Source organism: Bos indicus x Bos taurus, chromosome 2 (assembly GCF_003369695.1).
Source record: "Bos indicus x Bos taurus breed Angus x Brahman F1 hybrid chromosome 2, Bos_hybrid_MaternalHap_v2.0, whole genome shotgun sequence".
In the NCBI taxonomy this organism is placed as follows: domain Eukaryota; kingdom Metazoa; phylum Chordata; class Mammalia; order Artiodactyla; family Bovidae; genus Bos; species Bos indicus x Bos taurus.
The window spans coordinates 62,943,766-62,968,409 of NC_040077.1; the positions used below are offsets into that span (position 1 = coordinate 62,943,766).

At 45.1% G+C, this 24,644-nt stretch overlaps 1 protein-coding gene across 2 annotated transcripts in view; it reads right to left on the reverse strand.

Annotated features, from left to right (window-relative positions):
• MGAT5 (alpha-1,6-mannosylglycoprotein 6-beta-N-acetylglucosaminyltransferase) overlaps positions 1-24,644 on the reverse strand; it is a 398,458-nt gene that overhangs the window by 240,843 nt on the left and 132,971 nt on the right. The window contains exon 3 of one of the 2 annotated variants that reach the window (XM_027562025.1): positions 7,464-7,843. In XM_027562025.1, the coding sequence (XP_027417826.1) occupies positions 7,464-7,704 (241 nt within the window). In that variant the 5' untranslated portion in view covers positions 7,705-7,843. Of the gene's footprint in view, positions 1-7,463; positions 7,847-24,644 lie in introns of both variants that reach the window. The other variant, XM_027562023.1, reaches the window with a different exon arrangement.

Here is a 24,644-nt window from a genome sequence, read left to right on the forward strand (position 1 = left end):
AAACAACATCAGGTCTACATGGACAATTCTTGTTGGCTCATAGCTACTGCAGGTCGGTGCAGGCCAAAGTGAGCAATAACTCATAACAAACACACGTTACTGATCTAAGTGCTTTGATAAGCTTGGTCGCTTGCAATCCTTACAGCAAGCCTTTCAGGTCAGTGATACTTTATCTGCTGTTTCTTAAAAAAAAAAGGCGGATTTTTAAAACATCAGTGACTTGCCCAAGGTCACACATCTAGTAAAGAATCCTTCCACAAGTCACAAATAAACACATTCCCAATGCCTTCCAGAATACACAATGGTTCCCATATCTGGATCCTGCATAAATAGCTACTTGGAGGCACCTGGACACCCAGTTCATAGGGAATCTCTTCTCATTTCCTGTCTCACTGAAAACATGACTGAGTCACTGTGATTTTCAAATTAGCCTCAGCTGGAGCCATACTACACAGAGTCAGAGTGGAGGGGACGCTGCTACTATTCACCCGTGGGTCCCACTATGTGCTAGGCAGGTGCTGAGGCCCCAGAATACTGTGGGGAACAAAAGAGATACAACTCCCTGCTCTCTGGGAGCTTACAATCTAAGTGGGGGAGAGAGGTGATGATAAACAGACATGACTGTGTCATGACAGGTGGTTTAAGTGCCAGGAAGAACGAGAAGGAAGCAGGGGTGGGGCTCTGCTTCTGAAAGGGTCCGGAAGGAGAGGCGGGAGCCATCTCTGTGCAGGTGGAGGGAAGAGCAATCGCTGAGGTTCAGAGGCAGGAAGATGCACGCCATCACCCAACAGCTGGTCCTGGAAGATGGCTGCGCCATGAGGCAGCATGAGCGGTGTGGACAGCTCTTCAGGGTGGCCGGGAGCTCTGTCCGAGCAGTTCTGACGGAAAGAGCCCAGGGACACAGCTGGAAACGGGAGGAGCTATGGCCCCCAGGGAAGCTGAAGGACCTACAGTTCAGGGCAGGATCTGAGTCTGAGGCCAATCCCTTCAACACATGTGTTCCCTTCTCCAGCCAGGACCAGAAGCAGCAGTGTGGTGTGAAGAAAAGAGCTTGAGAACAAAGGGAAAACAAGAAAGAGTCTCCAGTTCCTCCTGGAGACCCAGATTCTGATTATAGAGCTGTCCCAAACACACCCGAGGTCCTCCTCAGACATCCAGACTGGGCGGGTGTGCCCGTGAACTTGGCCTAGCCCAGACGGGCACGCTGTGGGGGCCAGGCCTCTACCACAGGCTCCCTGGCAAAGCCCCAAGCCCCAGAGAGGCCTGTTTTCAGGTTCCAAGCTTTTAAAGCAGAGCCCTTTCTTGAATCATACCAGCCATATCACTGTAGAGTAACCAGGGCCTCCTCAGACAACCAAATGGCCCATCTCTCTCTCTCTCTTTTTTTTTTTAACCCCATACCTGGTTCACTCCAAGAAGAATGTATTTCCCTCAAGGGCAATGGTGGTTTTCCCATATCACCCAGCCCTCCAAAAAATGTCCCTTGATCAAATTTGGAGGAACAGAGGCAAAAAGAAAAAATTTAAAAAAAAAAAAAAAAAAAACACAAATCTTCACAGGCCTAGCCAATGAAATCCAAGTTCATTTTTTTTTCCTAACACTAAATGGTGTTAGTCTTGGAAATGTACATCCCCAGGCCAACGGGGGCCACAGAAGCCCAAAGCTGCTACTGCTCCACTGCCCGCTGGCCAGCAACCAAAACTCCACCCTAGTTCTCCACCCCCACGTCCCTAAGGAAACAGAAAGAACTCCCTTCCTTCTTACTTCCCTACCCCGCTGTGGAAATGACAGTGGACAGGAGGGCAGGGGCAAGACAGCCTGAGCTCTACAGAAGGGCACCCACCCATCTCACCCCCACCACTCCCATCTCACAGAGACCACAGCCTGCAAAGCCACGGCACCCACGCCCTCTGCCTGCTTCTCCCACATCAGCACCAGCCAAGCTACTCCGTGCTCACTTTCTTCTAGCTGCAGTGGCCTCTGTTCTGCCCTAGGAGTGCACATGAGGCTTTGCTGCTGCTGCTGTTCAGTAGCTGAGTCGTGCCTGACTCTTTGCGACCCCATGGACTGCGGCACACCAGACTTCCCTGTCCCTTCACTATCTCCCAGAATTTGCCCAAGGCCTTAGGACCTGGCATACACTATGCTTCTTGCCTGGCCTGATCTGCCTCCATCTCCCACCACGCCCAGTAGCTCCTCGGCATCCTTTGGGCTAAAAGACACTTCCCAGGAGAAGCCTTCTTTGACCTTCTCTTCCAAAGTATCAACAGCTCCACAAGTACTTAAAAAAAATTCCACTCTAATCATTTTTCTTCCTGGAATTTACTGTTATCTGTCTTTCTCTTGGATATTACTTCTCCCTCCAAGTAAGTGTAACTTCTATGAGAGCAGGAACCCTGACGGTGTTTTCCCAGCTGTGCATATGAAGCTTCAATGGCATTGACAGATACTGGCCCACAGCACAGACATGGTCCAGAGTGGCAGGCTAGAAGGGTAACAGCCAATCTAGGGGACAGTCTAGGCCCACGGAGTTCAGGGAACCAGGAGACAGGAGGTTAGGCAGAGCATGTGTACAGACCTGGAAGCCAAGAGGAAGCAGGCAGCACGGAAACAGGATATTGGTGGGGGGCTGGCCGAGAAGCTGGGGCTCTCGACTGCTTCAGCCTGAGCTGGTGACCTATCCCGGTCAGAGCATCCCAGTATACAGAGAATCAAGTGAGAAGAGTCAAGGTTAATAGGGTGAGGATGGACCCCTTGGTTGGGGAGAGGTGTGTCTCAGGTTTCTATTACTTTGAGAACAGGATGGACCATGCCTGGCCTACTAGAAAAGAACATCAGAATTTGGGTCAGGCCATTGGAGACAGACATCAGTTCACCTCAGAACAAGCCCGGCACTGACTAGAGCGAATGACACCATTTGTGATGCAATTCCTGAGAAATCACAGACAGGCATGGCCCTGCCAGTCATGCTGGAGGCTGAGCTGCGGATGGCGCTGGCTTTACACACTCCTCTCCACAGTGACAGGGGAGCACTCAGAAATGCCCTCCACACCCCAGGGATGAACGCGCCAACTGTTCCACACAGGCTGCCAGGGACATCTTCCAGGCACTGCTCCTGAGTGACCAAATCCCAAAAGAAAGTCAGAAATCTCTTTTTGTATCACCAGACCAGGGTTGGGGGAGGAGGAGATATCATTTGAAAGTTCTTCTACTGTTGTCTGAGGATTAGTCAAATGAACAACCAACTGCAATCTTGTTGGAGACTGACAAACATGTTTGGCAAAGGACCAGAGAGTAAACATCTTAGGCTTTGTACTCTCTGCAGCAACTACTCAGCTTTGCAACTATCGCAGCAAACAGCCACAGACAATACAGAACAATGGAATGCTGGGTTCCAAATCCTTTCAAAGCCATATGAAAACAAGAAGGTCTGGCCCAAGGCCATGGGATTCCTGGGAAATTGTTGACACAGGAGGGATATGATCAGATGAGCATTGCAGAATGAACTATGGAGCCTCCTGAAAGATAGAGTCAGCACACTTTAGATGTTATGTGAAATAAATCCTGGTATTGTCACGTTTGTCTGTTATTAGTTGCTATAAACAAATGACAGTGTTTGTGTTTCAGTCAAACTTTATTTACACAGACAGGCAGAGTTCCAAATGGGACCCACAGGTCATAGTTTGCTGAACACTTCTGCTCCAGCATCTCAAGTCAGAAATTTTAATAAGTCAGTAATAATCTAAAGTCATCTGCTGTGTGCGTGTGTGCTCGGTCGTGTCCAGCTCTTTGTGACCCCATGGACTTATGTAGCCTATGAGGCTCCTCTGTCCATGGAAACTTCCAGGCAAGACTACTGGAGTGGGTTGCCATTTCCTACTCCAGGGGATTTTCCTGACCCAGGGATTAAACCCACGTCTCTTGTGTCTCCTGCTTTGGCAGGCAGATTCTTTACCCCTAGTGACACCTAGGAAGCCCCCAAATCATCTACTACAGTTCTTCAAACACCTGCTGCAGCTCCTGAAGACACATTAAGAGCCTCTGATTATACCAATACAGGACGAGAGAAGGGAGGGATTTTTTTTTTGAGGGGGAGGTGGTCTATCAATTGGATTCATTCAAATCAGACACGGGTCCCAGCCACTGAGGGTCAGCTCTTCACTGTCCCAGAGCAGACGTCCAGGAGATGCTCTGTGCATGGGCTGCATTTGTGGCCGAAAAACATGGCAAACCAATGGCTCATGCATCCTCATCCCCACGCCTCCAGCCCAGCTACACCGCTGAATGTCCAGCAGTCTCTGTATCTCCAGCCAACATATAACCTCACCCACCAGAGCTGCCCAGCAACCGACATGCCCACAGCTGCTAGTGATGGACTCCAGGGGATCGCATACCCTCACAGTGGCTCTCCAGCTTCAGGACTGGGCCTGGATTGCGCCACGGGGCTCAATCCCAGTTGCTGGTGCCCAGAAATGAGAACCAGGGAGAACCAAGCTGGCAAGATTTAAATAACAAAATTCAATTATCTGCTTGAGGACTTCCATGAGAAGATGCTGTTAGACGGGTTTGTTGTTTTCAGTCTTAGTTCAGTGGTTCTCTAAGGTGGGGAGAGGGGAACATTTGCCCCCCAAGCCTGGAGATATTTTTGATGCTAGTGGATAGACACACCAGAGATGCTGCTAAGCATCCTACAAGATACACCATGCACAGAATTATCTGGCTCTAGATGTCAATGGTGCTGAGAAGAAAGCCTGTGTCTTGGTAAGATTTCATCTCATGATGATCCCCAAACCTCAAGCACAAATGCACAGTCCAATTAAATTCTTGAACCTCAGCTCCAAGGACCACTTTGATTGGCAGGCTGAGTTGATTAGCTGAAAGAGAAAAACAGGTTAGACTTGCTGTTTGGTTGTTTCTCTGTTGTTTCTGAGGAACAGAATTATTCTGCTAAAATTCCTCTGTAAAGGGAGAAAGTTGAAATAAATTTCTATAGTTTCTTTGAGCTCCAAAGTCTTATGATTATAAACATACAAAGTGGTTGATATTCTATCTAGGCTACTCGGAAGTTTTCAATAACTTTCTAAAAAAAATATACTGTCTCTGTGAGGCTAAAAAGCTAAGACCAGATCATTGCTCTTTAGTGTGGAGGAAACTCACGCTATGAGATGTTTAGCAGTACACAAGAAATAAAACCACTGCCAACAACTAGGGAAAAAAAAGTCTATGCATTTGCCATTCAAGTGGTTTTTCCTTTCCATGATAAAGATTTGAGAGAGAGAAACAGGAGGAAATTACTACAGGACTAGACCCCTTTCTCTCCAAATGTGTAACATGGAATGCATGGAACCAGAAATTGGAAAGCCGTACCTGTTTTACTCATGACATTTACTTGTAACACAATAAAAACACCAACAGTGAAAATTTGCTTTATTTATCTTTTTCTGATGGTTTATCTATAATATTTGGGTATTAATACAGAAGGTCCAAGTCAACACATAATTTAAAATCCACCCTCCAAAAAATTACCTAGTGGTTTTTCAACATCAGCTCTCAAACTAGTCTCAGTTTTTGATCCATCAGATCAAAGAAAGGTGACATTTAGATGTATTAAAAAAAAGTGCCAACAGACACTGTGACACTGCCAAATCCTCAAAGATTGGATTAAAAGCAGATTGTGTGATCATTCAAATAGTGGGCACTGAAAAAGAAAGTCCACATTGTATATGAAAAACAACCATTTCCTCCTTACCAAAAAAAATATGTATATATATAATTAAAAAGTAACCATATTTCTTGGATTTCTTTTAAAAAGAAAAAAACATATATGTACAATTGAGTATGATTTCTGAAGTGGCTTAGCAGCACAGAATCCTCCTATGGATTTGATCCCTGGGTTGGGAAGATCCCCTGGAGAAGGAAATGGCAGCCCACTCCAGTATTCTTGCCTGGGAAATCCCATGGACAGAGGGGCCTGGAGGGCCACAGTCTACAGGGTCTCAAAAGAGTTGGTGATGACTCAGTGACTAAACAACAACAGCTCCTGTGTTTGAACTCAAAGTTCAACACCTGTCGCTGCACACTTTCAGGAATCGTCATCTGAACGCTAAAGTAGTCCATCAATGTTTCCCACCTCAACCAACCCCACCCTTGTATCTGATTTATATTATACCTCGGGTTCCAAACCTTGAGGCCACTGAAGTCTCCATTCAATGGCCAGAACTGTCACTGCACGACTTCACAAAGGTCATCCACTGCGAATCAAGTCCACTCTAATACTCAGTGACCATGGGAGGGCTGCAACTTGGATTCTCCGAAACACGGTCTGATCCAAATTTCATTTGCAGTTTTTGTTTTTTATGTGTGTGGTGGTTTAGTCTCTAAGTCATGTCTGACTCCTGGAACTCCTGGACTGTAGGCTGCCAGGCTCCTCTGTCCATGGGATTCCTCAGGCAAGAATACTGGAGTGGGTTGCCATTTCCTTCTCCAGAGGATCTTCCTGACCATAGGAACCAAACCTGGTCTCCTGCATTGCAGGCAGATTCTCTACCGACTGAGCTATGAGGGAAGCCCCCATATTGTATTTGTGTATGCTTTGGTAAATATTTTGTGTCCGTATATATTTGTGTGTGAGTGTGTATGTACATACATATATATATCAGAAAGATATACACTGAAATGTTAATTGTGGCTATTTCCCACAGTTGTAGATTTATATGTGATTTTCCTTAATCTTGTTTTTTTTTTAGTTTGTCTACAGCTTCCAACTTTTCTATATTAAGCCTAACTTTTGCCGAAAGAAAAATAATATTCCATATGCATATCTTTTCACTCAACCTCATTTCAAAAAGGATTTCGAGCACCTGACAAAAAAAGCAACGAGTACCAAAAGATCTCTTTCAAAGTGAGAGCAATCAGAGACAAGAGCAAGAAACGAGAGAGCCATAAACTGTGAGGAAACCCAAGGTTAAAACTACTGATCAGCATGTAGGCTCTGATGACGTGCGTACTGGCCGGAGGGAGGCACACATTTGGCTCTGAGTTTTCTGGCAGGCCTAGAACATTCCTCCTCACCCTCCTTACCTCGCCCCTACCCATCCTAATTAAGTTTTGTTTAGGGAACAATAATGAGACTATTTTTCTACATTCCCTGAACATCCTCCCAGATGAGACCATGCAATCCAGCCATGTGTCCAGCGAAGAGGAGCCAGCTGCAAATACAACCAACAGAGCTCCAAGAGGGAAGCCCCACTGCTCCAGGCACTAAGCATCAGTGTGTCTAAGAGGTCAGAAGCTCCCAAAGGGCACTGCTTTAACTTTCTCAAGGTGTCCCTTTGTGTGCAATGTGTCGCCAGGAAGGGAGTGGCAAGAGGTAGACTCAATCCATGACCAAGTGTGAGAGCCTCTGGGGTCCCTCGGAGGCAAAGCAGAATTGGATGGAGGTGCCCCGGCAGTGCAGAACTTACCATAGGCCGTCATGACCCCCGCATAGGGTCCATCCACCACGTTTCTATTTTCTTCAGCCAGCGCCTTTATGTACCTCTTGCTGAGGTCCAGGATCTGCTCCCGGAGCATGGAGCTGCTCTCGGGCTGAGTTCGCTGCTGGATGGTAAAATGCAAGAGCATCATACCCCAAATAAAGCCAAAAGTCACGAGGAAGAAGCCCAGCTTCTGAGAGGACAGCTTCCACGGAGTGAAGAAAGCCATTGCTTTCTGCCGACTTCGCCTGCCCCGGGTTCCTACAGCGCAGAGGGGAGACGCGAGCTCATGGTACTGGCTGGGTTTGCGGGTTTCCTCGACTCACTCTGGCTCCTGCATCAGCTGATTTCCTTGCCTTGTTTCCATCCTGCTGTGAAGAAGGGGGAAAGTTAGCAGAGTCCTCGTGGCAAAACACGGCGAAATAAACCAGAGCCTTGTTTTCATTCAAACAGCTCTGAAATGTGCACTTCCTTTTTTCTTCATCTGCCGGTAGCCTATCTCGTGTTATGATTTAGGATCTGTAAGCCGAGAGGGGAAATCTGGCTGGTCGACAGAAAGCTGTACAAATACGGAGGGGAGGAATGTGTGTCTGCGCGTGTTCACAGGTGTAGTAGCAGGGCTGTTCCAGTCTGGACCAAGTTCAAAACAGGAAGTTTGTTTTGCAAGGTGGGGAGGAGAGAGAAGGATATTTCACTGAATGTCAGCAAAAACCCAAGAGGAGGGTGAAGTCGTATCACCAGCAGGCACTTCTGTGCCTGTGAAACTTGAACTTACCAAGTCAAGATTCTGTGCTCTGGCAAGGATTAGAGCCCGCAGCTGGAGAGGTGAGCCAGAAAGTGGATGCCCCCTAGGGGGTAATCAGACAAGGAAAAGAGAGAGCCCCCTGCAACCCCCCACAACCGGTATTATTTGAGCATGGTCAGCTTTCAGTAGCAGTGTCTAGAGCCGAGCTGAAGTTCTCAGGGCCACCAGGTGGCCTCTCCCCAGACAGCAGTACAGAGAGGCTGTGCAAGGGGTACCCGACTATCTTTTCATGCCAGCTATACAAGTGAAAGCTGCACCATACTTCTCACTTGCACACTTCAGCACTGGAAATGTGGGGCACACGACAGCCTGCTTTTTTGTGGTTCTCATTTTTAATCACACCATGGGGCAAAATGAGAGGTTACAAGGCATCCTCTCAATACCAATGCAGCAGAAGCTATCTGGTATCAGCACAGGCTGCACTGTGGTCCTGAATCAAGCCTTCCCAACAAATGAGGCTGAAGCCTGGGTTACAAATGCATTGCAGTGGCACAGATGGGCCCCCTTCTCAGAGTCCTGGGCTCACCAACCAGCCAGCCCACAAATGGCACGATTCTTTAGGCGTGTGAAAGCAGAAGCTGAGCATCCCCTCCTTCGAGGGACTGACCCAGGATGTATTCTGAGTGTGCCTATGTTGTGAGTCAAAGGATTCCTCTTCCTGAGCAGCATAAGAAGAAATGATAGGGGACCCTGGAGCAGTTAGCTTTCAGGGTCTATAATGAACCAGATCTGTGCTGGTCTTCCTCTCTCTTTTCCTCGCCTGTCAACCATCATCAGTAGCTGGTAACACCTCTACTGATACTGATAGTAAATGATAAATAAATTCTAGTGATGTCCCAGGCACTGTGATAGATGCTTTTTATGCCTTAGCTCATTGAATTCTTAAAACAGTCCTATACGGTAAGAACTATTAATGTTATGTCTGTTTTACAGACAAAAAAACAACATGGAGATCACCTACATGGCAGAGAAGAGAGAATTTACAGACATCCAGCCCGGGAGGCACCAAAGCAGGCCCTGCCTTCCCTAGATCATTCCTCTTCCCTGCCCATCTGTTTATAGCCAAGAATGGTCTGAACAGGCTTAAAGGGTTGTGAAAAGCAATGAAGAATATGTACCTGAAATCCTACGTAGTTCAAAAGCCTAGAACATTCACTCTTGGCCCTTAACAGAAAAAGTTTACCAACTGCTGAATTCTAAGCCAGTGGTTCCCAGAGTGTGGTCCCCAACTCAGCAGCGGCAGGAGCATCAGTGAGAAAACCAAATTCTCAGGGCCCACTTCAGACCTACTGAAGCAGCAACTGGAGGCGGCCAGAAAGTGGTAGGACGGGTGGACCTATGCTTCAATAGCAATAGCAACCAGCAACCTGTACTTCAATAGGCAATTCTGATGCCCGCTCAAATTTGAGAGCCCTGAACACAGGCAGATGCCCTCACAATGCCTCACCATGGTGCTGCCAGTCCGTGTGGCGGTATCTCCCTTTTCTCATCCCGTAAGTTTCTCTGGTCCACCATACCCTCCACATCCGCCAGTCTACTAGCCCCTTAACCCCCAGGGTCTCCCTGTCTTCCCTCAAGCTGCTCCCCAGACTTGGCTGACCCTGCCCCACATCACACGGATCATCCAAACCAAGCCTGTCTCCCCCTCCTCACCCCCAACCAGCTCCTTTCGCTTCAGACTCCTCCCCTCCCTCCAGGGCATGATGCTCCCTCCTAGTCTGAAGTTTGTAAAACACTGTCTACCTGGACTATTAACCAGTTTCTGTATGGGATCCATGACACCTTTAAGAGACTCCCCACTTGTGTTCTCAGAGAACGATGCTGCCAGGGAACCAATAAAATCCCTACAGATTGGATGAGCTGGTTACCCAGGCTCGGTGGCACTTCACTCAGCCCCTTCTCATGTGGGCCAGCTGAGAGGCACCTGCATTCACCGCTACAAGGATGCACTGAGCACGTGCAGCCATCAGGCTCCGGGGACTGAACAGGGATAAGACAGGACTCCCATCCTCAGGCCTGAGGCTTCAGAAGCCACCCTCTCCACCCCCACCCCCCCACCCTCCAGGAAGTGGCTGCACTTCCTTTTCAATAAGCCATGCCAGTTAGCTGATGTCACCCCAGGGCTGAACGGATTTTCCCAGAGCAAGCAAACAAGATGCTTACCAAGAAAGACAGCCTAGGGTAATTTTCTTTTGCTATTTTAGGAGAGCCCCCAAAGCAGATAGGAATTACCTGTCAGCTTTCATACAAGAAGCCCTGCTTTGCTTTCCCTAATGAACCCCCGAAGAAGCCGCTCAAGGCTGCAAAGTTTAAGCAAAGGAAAGAGCAGGCCCAGGAACTGAGCAAGGACCCAATAGTAGGTGGTGCTTCTCTGCCTTGGCTTTGGGGACAGTCAGGACCCACCCAGGTGATACATGCCAGGGGCAAAAAGACCGTCTGAAAACCCAGACGTGGTAAAATCACTTCCTAAAAGAACAGTGATCACTTCCTCCCTTCCCATCCACTCATCAACATGCTGAAATATGGTTTCCCTTTTGAAATGTGATCAAAGATCACATTTGACAAGGAAATACATCTTAATTTAAAAAACAAAAGTATGTGAAAAGATACTCAAAATGACTAGCCTTTAAGGAAATGCAAATAAGAGGCACAATGAAATATCAATTCCCCTCTGTCAGGATGGCTATAATCAAACAAGACAAATAAGAACAAATGTTGGTGAGGATGTAGGAATAGGAGAACCCTTATATCCTGTGGGCAGGACTGTACAATGGTACAACCGATGTGGAAGACTGTCTGGCACTTACTCAAATGACTAAGCAGAGTTATCAGATGACCCAGCTAACTCCACTCCTAGGGATTCTCCTGAGAGAAATGAAAGCGTACGTCCACACAAAAACTTAAACGCGAACTTTCACAGCAACGTTATTCAAAATAGACAAAGAGTGAAACCCAAATGGTCACCAAGTGACAAACGGATGACCAAAATGGGGCAAATCTGTTCTATTCAGCAATAAAAAGAGATGAAGCACTGATACATGCTACAACATGGATGATCCCCGGAAATCCTAAGTGAAAAAAGGCAGTCACAAAATGCCACATATTATGTGATTCCATTTATACGAACTGTCTAGTAGAATAGGCAAATCCTAGAAGTAGAATGTACACAGTAGTTGCTTAGGGTTCGGGGGGCGGGGGCAGGAATTAGGAGGGGACAACTAAGTCTTGCAGGGTTTATTGTGAGGGGTAGTGAAAATGTTCTAAAATGGACTGTGGTGATGGATGCACAATTCTGTGGATATACGAAAAACGCTGAATTGTATACTTAAATGGGAAAATTGTATGATATGTTAAACATATCTTAATAAAACTTTCCCAAAAAACAAAAAGCAAGCAAGCCCACCTCCAAAGGTGGGGTAGGAGGGAGAGCTGAATTGAAGACAGGCAGAGGAGCCTAATAGGTGCACTGTGGCCCCAGTCAGGACCCACCCCTTCCCCTACTTCCACAGCCGAGATCAAGGGCTGGACCCTTACTAAGGGCTGACCACAGGCTCTGCAACAGAAGGAAGTTACGCAAGGAAACCTGCCACCCGTTTACCAGACACTGCTAACCCTTCTCAGCTATGGATCACTCACTCTTCAAGGCGAGGCCTGCTTTGCCTGCCAGATGCCAATTTCTCAACACACTTGAAGAAACTCTCAAAACCAGCCCTGTTCTGGACAGAACCAGACTGAAGAAGCAGTAAGGAAGCTCCTTCAAAGGCTGACATTAGTGGGAGACCATTTGTCACATCAGGACCCGTGTCTTTGGAGGATGGATGAAGACAGAAATGTCTATCCCTTCAGGAGCAATACCAGCCCCAGCCACGGAGACCTTTTCCTCAGGCCCACAAGACAGTCCCGACACAGCCCGTAGGTACCACATATACATGGATAGCACCGCCTGAACTTAGTCATTCCCACAGCTCTGCTGTCCTATCACGGGTCACCCGATTTTCCCACCTGTCTTTGGATGGCAGCCATCACGGCCTCCCTCTTGCCTCCCCCTCTGCAGTAATATTCAAGAAATCCTATTTGTGTTCTCAGAGGCTGCTGCCATGCCACCATCACTCTCCGGCTCTCCAAAGCCAGTGCACCCTCTAGCCCACCAAGCTCCAGCGGCAGAAGAAGGTAAGTAAAGAGGTCTCTACACAGACTGCCAGGAAATCCACCCACGGTAAAGCATCAAAGAAGCAACTGGCTACGCAAGCCACTCACAAGAGTGTGCCCTCTATTAGAAGGGTAGAGAAACCTCACTGTTACAGGCCTGGTGAAACTGATTCGCAAACTTTCATTCCTGCGTCTGGTGCCGGAAACTGCTCAGGACTGCAAAACAGTTCTGTGCTTCCAGACTGCAGCGACTGGTGCTTTGCAGGAGGCAAGCAAGACCTGCTGCCTTTTAAAACACATCAACCTGGATTGTATCTATGCCAAATGTGTAACCATCATGCCAAAAAATATCCAGCTAGCACACCACATCCCTGGAGATCCTGCTTAAGAATCCACTATGGTGAAAAACAAACAAACAAAAAAAGAATCCACTATGGTGAAAAACATTTAAGAAAAATTCTCGTCTTCCTATTACTGTAGTTCTGAATGTTAAACTATTTCCCCCCCATGAGGGTCAAAAGATAACTAAGTATATAACTGCAAGTGGAAAATGAGGTGGGGGTGGGGAATCAGTATTGGCAATTTTTCCACTTTTATTTCCGTGAATTTTTAATATAAATGTGGGGCTGTAAAGCATTAATGCAAGTCAAAATGCTTCAGTGAACAAGTTTCAGCAGTTCAAGTTGATAACAATATAAATAAACCTGTTAAAATTTTCTGGACAATGCCAGCATTTGGATTTTTTTAAAAACAGGTAAATTTCTTACTGACTGCAACTAAATGGTATTTGTAGCATTTTTATTCTACAGTAGATTCCATTCATTCACTATACTTCTCTGAGTTGTCCTACGTGCCAAGTACATGTTTTTAAGTTTGCTATTAAAATACATTAAACTATTAAAAAAAACCACACACACAAATCCTGAGTCCACTGTAGTCATCCATGTTGCCTTGGAAACCCCATCACTTTCTCACAAATGAACCCCATATCCTGTCTAAAACCTTCCCTGGATCCCTGGACTGAGGAGGGCCCATCCTCCTTGGAGCATCCCCTAGAAGTATGTGCTCCTTCTAAAGAGCTTCTTAACTACTTCTCTGTTGGATAATCTTTTCTTTCATTTCCCATACAGGTTCTGTAACCTCCCTAGAGACAGGAAGTGCTAGGAATGGGACTGCCTTGCACATTGGGGATGGTCATTATGTGTTTGTCAGATGGAAGAATGGGATGACAGGGATGACAAAAACACAAATGAGTAGTGACCCCTGGGACCACCGCCTGGGGTGAACCACAAAGAAGCTGGACACTCTGAGAATGTAAGCTAACCTCACCTGTTAGAAGTTTTTAGATCTGTCACATAGCAGTGAACGATTATTGTGCCCTTGACTAGATGGGGGTTAAACTAAAGGGGATGCGGTGGTAGATGGGCACAAAAAGAAAAAAAGGGACAAAAGTTTCAGGAAATAATTCTAGAAGGGGCAGTGACTTTGGCACCAAAAAGCTGTCCAAGACAAGGGATGGGAGGGGAAACAAGTTTGGGGGGAACTTAGGTAGAGGCTGTTGGTTCCATCACTGGGTATCCAAGATGATCCCAGGACATCAGAAGGGTGATGAAGGGGAACTGAAAGAACTCCTGCATCTACGGCCTGGAAATCCACAGCTGGCCCCACCCATTAGCACTGTGGGACTGTAGACAAGTCTGTCTCAGGTTCTGCATAAGTAAAATAGGGAAAGTTGTGGAACCACAGAACACACTGGTAAACTAGATGAATAGGGGTTACTGGTCTTCAAATTGTGTTCCAAAGGACCTTAGGGTCCCCAGAGACGTTTCTGAGGTTCTATAAATGTTCTCATTTGAATTGTCTACCTTAGTGTAACATTTTTTTCTTTAAAAAATTTGGTTAGGAAAAGTTTTATACTATAGATTCTCAACAAAACTTCCACATACCTCTGTATGTGGAGTTTAAACTTTGAATTCTTATGCTAATTTGGTAGGAAAATTAATGCTTGGCAGTGGTCTTATTTGCTTATTTGTTTTATAAAATTCAGGTCCACATATCTACTCATGTAAGATTGCATGATACCAAATACTAGGAGACCCAGATTAAATGCCAGATGAGGGTCCATAATAAATTGTACGTTTCAGAAACATTTTGGCTGATCATTCTTCATTACAAGTAATAATAGCAGTCTTTAGAGAATGCTAATGACTCAACTCTGAAACAATTCCCCACCACTTCTCTTTCCAGCCTCTGTAGGAATTTACATTAACAGCAACTTAAGAGTGCCCGGTGTTAAAAAATAGTAGCCATTACCATTTGCTATCAGGGTGAATCTGGACTTCCACTATTCTACAGCCAAAATTCAGCACAGAAATCAACTGTGTGCTAACTAGATACGAGTGCACACCATCTCACTAATTCTGCCTCTCCAGAGTAGCTCACTGGCCTAGTCATCTACTTTAAAAGGAAGTAGGATAAATTAAAGCATATAAAATAGCTGTATGCAGACTGGGATACTACATCTGAGATCTGGCTTAGGAAAATAATAACCAAGTACAAACTCTTCATTCACAGAGAAGGACACTGAGGTCCAGAAAACATTCTGCTTTCCAATGAGAGTCAGAATCAAACCATAACTCAAGCTTCCTGATCCCATTTGATCTGCTCCACACCAAGCTGTATCTCCCAGCTGCCTGCAGAAAACTCAAAGGGGAAGAAACTTACCAAATGAAACACCAACCAGAAACCACAGTCCAGTGACAGTAAGGACCTGTGAGTCTACTGTGACACCGTACCAAGCTCAAGGAGCTGGGAGAATCAGCAGGTGAAAAGAAAAACATACATTCATGGAATTACTGGTGCAAGGCAGGCAGATGGCCTGGGGTGGGAGTCTTGCTCTAAATGTGGTATCTTCTGTTGTTAAAAGGAGAAGCTGAGCAGGAGGGAAGGACAACCAAAACAATTTTTTCCTCCCAACTAAGTCCAAATTCCTAGGAAGATGCCCCAAAGGTGGATACTCACTGCCTGCATGGTTCAGTGCCACCAACCTGAAGCCAGTCCCAGGGCCCACTCACCAGCTGCCCCCAGTCTGAGGTGTGAGTCCTTGACAGCTGTGCTAACCATGAGCTCGCCTCGCAATTCGTGGAGCAAAGGAGCCCAGGAACCAACAGTGTTGGAGGCACTGATGAACATGTACAGACAGGGCCCTCTTCGTCCACCTTCTTGACTGGATCCTCTGACATGTTCTAGTCCTTTATAAACAGGAAAAACACATTTGAAGTGAAAACAGACTGTTCTCTTTAGAACCGGCTAAACAAGTCTTATTTTGAGTCACTAACCAAAGACACCGGCTAAAACAACACACCTTTGCTACGGGGGCGGGGGGTGGTTCTGATGTTTAGGTTTTATATGACCCATGCCTTTTACATCTGAAGTGATCAAACCAAGACAGCCCTGTGCCTGGTTTGCATTTATCAGGCGGCACTTGCATTCTCCATGTGGACAGACAGAAGGGAAACGGCCGGCCATGCCCACTTGAAGCAAGATCTGCCTTGCAGTTACACTGTTGACTAAGTGTAGTTCAGAGCTCCATAACTGGAATTAATAAATAAGTTTTCAAATACTGTAATAAAGCTAATGACTCTGTATCCAGAACAGGCCCTCCTTCCCACCCTCTCTATTCCATCCCTTCCCCATCTCCACCGCCAGCTATCCTCTGGTGTATGTGGCCATCTCCACCAGGGGGAGCAGAGGGGCAAGGAAAACACTTGGAAAGGCACGTGATGACTGTATTCTGACTTCCCTCTTGGGCAGAAGGCTTGCACATTACGGGCAAGTGGACAAAAAGGAAAGATGACAAAGGAGTGCAGAGGAAGCTGTCACTTCTGGATCAGATAATATCTTTGTTCTGTAAGTTTCATTTACCAGGCTCACAGGTTATTCACAGTTGACAGAATTTCCCATCATCAACAACAACAAAAAATGAAACCACAGTAAGTCCAAGAATTCGGAAAATGTCTACTAAGCCATAACAAAAAGCATGGGTCCCTGAAAAATGAAACAAACGCATTTAATCCAAGGGGTCTCCATCCTTGGCACAACTTACATTTGAGGCCAGATCATTCTTTGTCATAAGGGGCTGTCCTGTGCATTATAGGAATTTGACAGCACCCCGTCCTCTAGCTACTAGACACCTTTAGATAGAACCTGCCACCCCCAACTGTGACAATCAAAAGTGCCTCCTGACAATGTCAAATGTTCCCTAAAGGATAAAAGCACCCAGGTTGATAACCACTGCCTTAGCGTACCAGCAGGACATCACCCACCCCACTGGATGAGACTCAGGGAAGGTGAGGCTATAGGACTAGACTGAAGAGCAAGAAGAAGCAAACCAAGAAAACTCAGGAGTCAGTCACCAGCCCTGAAGATGCGCAGGCTCAGAGCCCTGAGCTAAGACTAGAGGCCACAGACGGACAGGGCAGAGCAGGGGTAGCAGCTGATTCCTGATGCTGTCCCAAGCTGACTGACAGATGAGTCTCATTTTTGTCCACATCCTTCAGTCCCAGTGCTATCCTGGTAACTGCCAAGGAGCTCATGCCTGGGCTGGCTATGCCCCCATTTATTAATTAGTACATGGCATGCAGGCTCCACTCCACAGAGATCTGAGTCTACAAATCAAGGCACAGGGAAGAAGCTTTGAGAAGACAATCTCTGATGCTACATCAGACAGTCTTAAATAGAAAAGGATTGTCATCCGGCTTCCAGCCCAGGAAACCATGAACACACATTATGACAGGTCGATAATGACTCTCTAGGAAGAAAAGAGGAATGGTCTGTGAGAAGATCACACAGTGTGTAAATCTGTTGATCCCCCAACATTGGATGAAACACTCAAATATTCGCTTCCACTCAGAGCCAAAGGACAATAAAGCCACAAAGGAATTTTAAAAGTATGAAATGTACTTTTCCCCCCTGAGGATCAGATTTCTGGCAGCTCTCTATATGTAGAAAACATCTACAAATGACAACAGGCCCTAGAGAACCCTGGAAAACCAGGGTCACAAAGATCATCAAAATTACTTCCAGAAAGTAGGACAATGCCTCAAGATAAAGCTCATTATTCAACAAGTGCTCCCAGAACCCGATCAGCCCAGAACCCTACTCCTCCACCTGGGTGGAGCACAGGCTGAGTGCTGGACCACAAGTGTTCTATCTGCACTGTCTGCAGAAACAGCACAGCTCTCTGAGCACTGGATCTGATAAAGATCAGCAAGTTAAAAGCTCTTTTTCTTAAAAAAAAAAAAAAAAAAAAGACTAGCTGGTGAGTGAGAAGATGAGTGCACGCACACGCAAACATGCACACACCACTGGAGGTGCCAGTCGGAGGCTTATCAAACACAAACAGTTTAGTGAATTCCCCATCACTTCTAAAATGGGGTTATAGCAAATCCCTATGAAGCACAAAGTCCTGGATTCTGGCAGATCCTGGGTCTTAAATGCCCCAAAGCTAAATTTTCTTAAAGAAGAACTTAACCACCCAACACTAGATTATAAGCTTACTTGTCCCTTAATATATAAACCAAGGTCAGCTGTCCCAATAACTACAAATATCTGGTCACAAGTTACAGGATTACACAAATGATGAATTATCTCAAGTTAAATGAGGAGAGTTTCCTGCCCTCCAAGTTAAGTGAAAGTGAAGTCACTCAGTCGTGTCCGATTCTTTGCGACCCCATGGACTGTAGCCTATCAGGCTCCTCCGTCCATGGGATTTTCCAGGCAAGAGTACTGGAGTAGGTTGCCACTGCCTTTTCCAGGGGATCTTCCCGACCCAGGAATCAAACCCAGGTCTCCCGTGTTGCAGGCAGACACTTTACCGTCTGAGCCATCAGGGAAGCCCTCCAAGTTAAGAACTGCCTAAATCCAGACCTTTCAACCCTGATGCATTTAAGAATCCTGGCATGTGTGTTTAGTCACTCAGAAATGTCTGACTCTTTGCAACTCCATGGACAGTAGCTTGCCAGGCTCCTCTATCCATGGAATTTCCCAGCAAGAATACTGGGGTGGGTTACCATTTCCTCCTCCAGGGGATCTTCCTGACCCAGGGATCAAACACACATCTCCTGTGTCTTCTGCATGGGCAGGCAGATTCTTTACCATTGAGCCACCTGGGAAGCCCAGTAATCACCTGGGCTCCTTAAGAGAAAAAAAAAAAAAGATGCCCAGGTCTCATACCTAAAGATTCTGATTCACTTGGTCTGAGGTGTTCCCAAGCAAGGGTATTTTTATTTAATATACAGGCAGATGTGATAACCATTACATCTTTGGAAAGATATCCTTTCTAGCAAGTCTATGGATCCTATCTAGTGGGATCCAAAACACAGCCTACCCAGTATTTACAAAGATAAACCCTCTTCTCTGTACAAATGCAGGTGTGCTGTTTACTGGACAATATATATGCAAGGCCCTCTGGTTTTCTCCTTCAGGAATCACATGCTGATCTTCTCGGGTCAATGCCCAAGGCACCCTGCCCAAGGAGGCAGCCTTTCAGGAAGGGCTAGATGACTACAGAGCCCTGTTAGACCTCTGTGCTGTGGAAGGACATGTTGAAATAGAATGTTGGACAGTTAGGGCTTTTATTAATCTCTCCTTGGCATTTGGCTCCCAAGATGAGAGATTATCTGAGGCTAAAATAATGACCTCAATGTCTACCAATGTGTCTAGTAACCAGCACCTCTATAACCTTGTCTGACTTGTGGACCGGCAGCACTGAGATGAGCTGCTAGATTGTTGGAAATCTCAAGCCCAATCCCAGAGCAACTGAATTGGAACTGGCATTTAAAACGAGATGTATAGGCATTTGCACATTAAAGTTTGAGATGTGTAGCTTTTTATCTCATCCAGGATACTAAGAATGAGAGCCTCTAAGACACTAATTTCCAGTGGGGTATGGTGGAGAAAACAGCATAATTCTTCTTTTTTAATGTGCAAAGAAATGAATGATTTGGTATTACTTTTGAATGGGGTTTCCCTGGTGGCTCAGTTGTAAAGAATCCACCCGCCAATGCAGGAGATGCAGGTTCAATCCCTGGGTCGGGAAGATCCCCTGGAGAACGAAATGGAAACCCACTCCAGTATTCTTGCCTGGGAAATCCCATGGACAGAGGAGCCTGGCGGGTACAGTCCATAGGGTCACAAAAGAGTTAAACACAACTTAGTGACTAAACAACAACAAATTACTTTTGAATATACTGGAGGCATTTCAAGAAAACCAGTTATCTTATAGACTTAGTTACTGTAAGATGCATCCAGTCAATGAGAATGGCATCTGCAGGATTTTGATTCATTTTGCTAAAATCCAAGACATGGTTTGGATCCATGTCTTTCAACATTAACTCTGATACAGCAAGTAACTCTACACTGCGAATCATTCTATGCAGCAACCCAACATATACTCTGTGCTGCTCAAAGTTAGATATCATCAGGGGAAAGGGGGTTACTGGGTTTTTGTGTTATAATCGCTGAAGCGCTCAGTTTAGAAAACTTGCTTAACAATTCTGACTATTGTCCCAGATGACTTCAAAGTGAAACAGTCTTCAACTCAAGTAACCATCCTTATCAGAGGATGCTTAATTTTGCCTAAGATGATGTGAACCAATATTCAAGTTTCTAGAAAAGCTTCTAATTCTGGTATTTTCCAGGGCACATAACTGACTTTATGGCCACTCTAAGCCTTTCAATGTTTTGCTGAAAGGAATTATTTTTGAAGGATGACTAAAATTCTCTCTGAAAGAAACTCTATTTGAAGGATGACTTCATCCATCCACTGTTCTAGATTGACTTAGCCTAACCTTTTGTAACAAATGAGCTCTTTAATCATCTTTCATTCTCTTACACACATACGCACAAGCACACGTACCTTAGCAACTTTCTAAATATTTCTTAATGCCTATTTCATTTTTGAAACAAGATATTAGTTTATGAAATTCATTCATTTTGATACCATCTTTGTTCATGTGCAAAATGATTAATGACAAATTACCTTTTGCCTCTTTAGGCTGTTACACACAATTGGCTCATTATATGAGAAAAATATATGATTAGTCAATAAAATCAATTTCACAATTACAGTCATATTAGTACACATTTGGGGTGGGGACCCAATGTCTATTCAAAACCAGAAAGCAATCTAATTATCAGTCCCAGAAACAAAACCAGACAGGAAACAGCCCAATTTCTTATATGTGAATTTAACAACAAATCAAATGGTTTATAAAAGGAGGACCCTTTACTTCCTCTGGACACATTTTCACGCAGAATGTGTGTTCCACTTCCCAGTAAGAACCACAGAGGGTTCTAAAACCACTCTATCAGTGCTCACAGGCCTTCTGGGGCAGGAAGGACAGCATCTCAGTGGAGAGGATGGGCTGGACGGATGGGTTTCCTGCCTTGGGGTGGAGGTGCAGTCCCCCTTTCCCTGCCTCCAGGAGTTAAAGAGATGGAGCTTCTCTACCCAGCAGAGTCTGCCCATGGCTTCTTGGCCAACACCCAGGCAGCTGTGTAGATTTCCATCTAGGATGGGTCAGAAGTCTTACACCCAAGATCCATCTTCCAATCCAGCTTACTCTAATAAAGCTGGTACTGTAATCTTCATCTGGCTTCTACTATTCCCTCTACTTTAGAACCCAGAAGGAAGGAAGGGTATAATTAATTGGCATCTCCAACTCCCCATAAGTTTATTTTTCAAGTTTTCCTTGTTTTGTTTCTAAATATCAGGGTAAGACAGGTGGTTTCCACCAGCTACTTGGAAGCATTTCTCCACAAATAACACATTGCAGGTGTATGAATCTTTAATTCTAATAAATTAAAAGACAAAATGACTATCACAGTCATAATATTTTCTCTTTCTAAATATCGATTGAAAAAAAAAATACTGTAAGATATGCCAAAAGAATCCTGATCAGATGAATCCAACTTTTGGCTAGAAGGAAGATAATCTGGAGGAAAACTGGCAGAATTGTCAGTAAAATGATCAAATTTTTACTTTTGACCTCAGTGTTCCTTATTGTGTCTGTAACCAACAGCCTATTAGGGATATAAATAAATATTTTTATAACATATCACTTCCAGAAACTTCCTAGGTTTCTGGTTTAGAACTACTGACCACAATATAAGCTCTTCATAAATGCTGGTAGACTTTCAAACCATTCCATCTTAAACAGGAATTGGAGATTATGTTTGTAAATATATATTATATTTAATGACTTTCAAAAATAGAAACATTAAAAAGGACATCACCACTATTCAGGATGAAAGCCTAGGGCAACCCCAAGAGCCCCCAGGGCATAAGAACCATCCATCACATGGCAACTGCTGCTCTAGACATTTCCAATCCCTGGATTTGCGCTGACCCTAGACAACATTTCTTGGAAGAAATCTTCAAAGGAATATATATTTAACCTAAATAGAAAGCAGTAAAAAGGAAATGGCCGGATAAAACCTATCTCTGTGTTTATCATAAACATGGCAAAGGTTTTCCTCATTATTCTTTTCTGTTTTCTGAAGGACCCAGAGAAGAAAGTTCTTTCATCTTAGTATGATGTTGTTGCTGTGCTCAGTCCTGTCTGATTCTTAGCGGCCCCATGGACTGTCGCACTCTAGGCTTCTCTGCCCATCAAATTTTCCAGGCCAGAATACTGGAAAGGCTTGCCATTTCCTACTCCAGGGGATCTTCCCAACCCAGGAATCGAGCCCATGTCTCCTGTGTCTTCTTTGTGGTGAGTTCTTTACCATTAGTGCTACCTGGGAAGTTCTCTCAGTATCATCTGGGCATCTGAACAATCAGTTGGATTTTACTCAATGACATGTTAAAATGTAACTGATACTGCTTCACCTTTCAAGTTCCTAGGAAAAGCTCAAAGCCAAAATCATGGCCCACTTCTAGGAAACAAATTGGTGTCGATTTTGTGTTTAAACCTCATCCCTGACTCTTCATTTCCTCTAATTTTCTCTCTGCTCCATTTTTTTCCTCTTCATTTTAAAGGTATTACACATTTTAATCTTTTTTGAAACATATAAGTAATTAAACAAAAAGGAACAAGACAGCTGTAGCACACAGAATAGTAGTTCTCCAAATGTGTCCACATTCTAGCCTCAGAACCTAGTATGCTACATGAAAAGGGGGACTACAGTATTGGAATTAAGGTTGTCAACTGCTGTCATCTGTAGGATCATCAAAAAATCAAGAGAGTTCCAGATCGAGCAAAACATCTACTTCTGCTTCATTGACTATGCCAAAGCCTTTAACTGTGTGGATCACAATAAACTGTGGAAAATTCTGCAAGAGATGGGAATACCAGACCACCTGACCTGCCTCCTAAGAAATCTGCATGCAGGTCAAGAAGCAATAGTTAGAACCAGACATGGAACAACAGACTGGTTCCAAATTGGGAAAGAAGTACACCAAGGCTCTTTATTGTCACCCTGCTTATTTAACTTACATGCAGAGTACATCATGTGAAATGCTGGGCTGGAGGAAGCACAAGCTGGAATGAAGACTGCCAGGAGAAATATCAATAACCTCGATATGCAGATGACACCACCCTTATGGCAGAAAGTGAAGAAGAACTAAACAGCCTCTTGATGAAAGTGAAAGAGGAGAGTGAAAAAGTTGGCTTAAAGCTCAACATTCAGAAAACGAAGATCATGGCATCTGGTCTCATCACTTCATGGCAAACAGATGGGGAAACAATGGAAACAGTAACAGACTTTATTTTCTTGGACTCCAAAATCAATGCAGATGGTGACTGCAGCCATGAAACTAAAAGACGTTTGCTCCTTGGAAGGAAAGCTATGACCAACCTAGATAGCATATTAAAAAGCAAAGACATTACTTTGCCAACAAAGGTCCATATTGTCAAAGCTATGGTTTTTCCAGTAGTCATGTATGGATGTGAGAGTTAGACTATAAAGATAGCTGAGTGCCAAAGAACTGATGCTTTAGAACTGTGGTGTTGGAGAAGACTCTTGAGAGTCCCTTGGACTGCAGGGAGATCAACCCAGTCAATCCTAAAGGAAATCAGTCCTGAATATTCATTGGAAGGACTGATGCTGAAGCTGAAGCTCCAATACTTAGGCCACCTGATGCAAAGAACTGACTCATTAGAAAAGACCCTGATGCTGGGAAAGACTGAAGGCAGGAAGAGAAGGGGACGACAGAGGATGAGATGGTTGGATGGTATCACCGACTCGATGGATATGAGTTTGAACAAGCTCCAGGAGTTGGTGTTGGACAGGGAAGGCTGGCATGCTGCAGTCCATGGGGGCACAAAGAGTTGGACATGACTGAGTGACTGAACTGACTGAAGGTTGCTAATCAGATAACCTTAAAATAGGAAGATGATTCTGGATTATCCTGGTGGGCTCGCTGTAATCACAGGAGCCTTAAAAGTAGAAAAGGGAGACAGAGGATAGGTCAGAAGGATATAACAGTCTCAAGAACTCAGACTGATTACCAAGTTGTTTGCATAAAATCAAGCACACTGATGTAACACATTTGGTCATTTAGTTTCTCCTGGTAACCTTTGGTTCTACTCTAGTAGTGAGAGATAAAAATAAGGAGGCCACGAATGGAGATGACAGCACAGAAAGTAATTGCAGAAAAGGACCATAACTTAGGGCCTTTTGGTATAAGGGCCAGCAGCTTCTCAGGAGGGCCTAGGAGCATCATCCTGTGATTCTGACCAAAACTGATTTTCATGATAATGATACTGCCTCACTCTTTAACAAGCTGTGATACAGAATTCTGGGATACTTCTGGAAAAATTCATACAGCTGAGCTCCTCACTTACAGATAAATGAGGTATGGATGGGGGGTGGAGTGTACAGAGAGGGAAGACCATACGGTGAGATGGGAAAAGCACCGATGGGGTCAAATGTCATGTACGCTGACCATGGTGCTTCCTCACTTGATCCTGGCTTCCACGCAGGTATCCACTCTCTGAAGGTGGGACTGTCCTCCTCACTGCAGTGAGAGCTGTCAGTTATCACCTATCGTACATCCTCTCAGCTGATCAGGTAGGGATGATGACTATCCCCACTTAGAGCAGGGGAAACTGAGGTATGAAAGACCATAAGCAATCTGTTTGAGGCCACACAGCCAAAAGTGGCAGAGCTATTACAGACTCCAGCCATCTTGCTTCTTAACTATGGCTCTT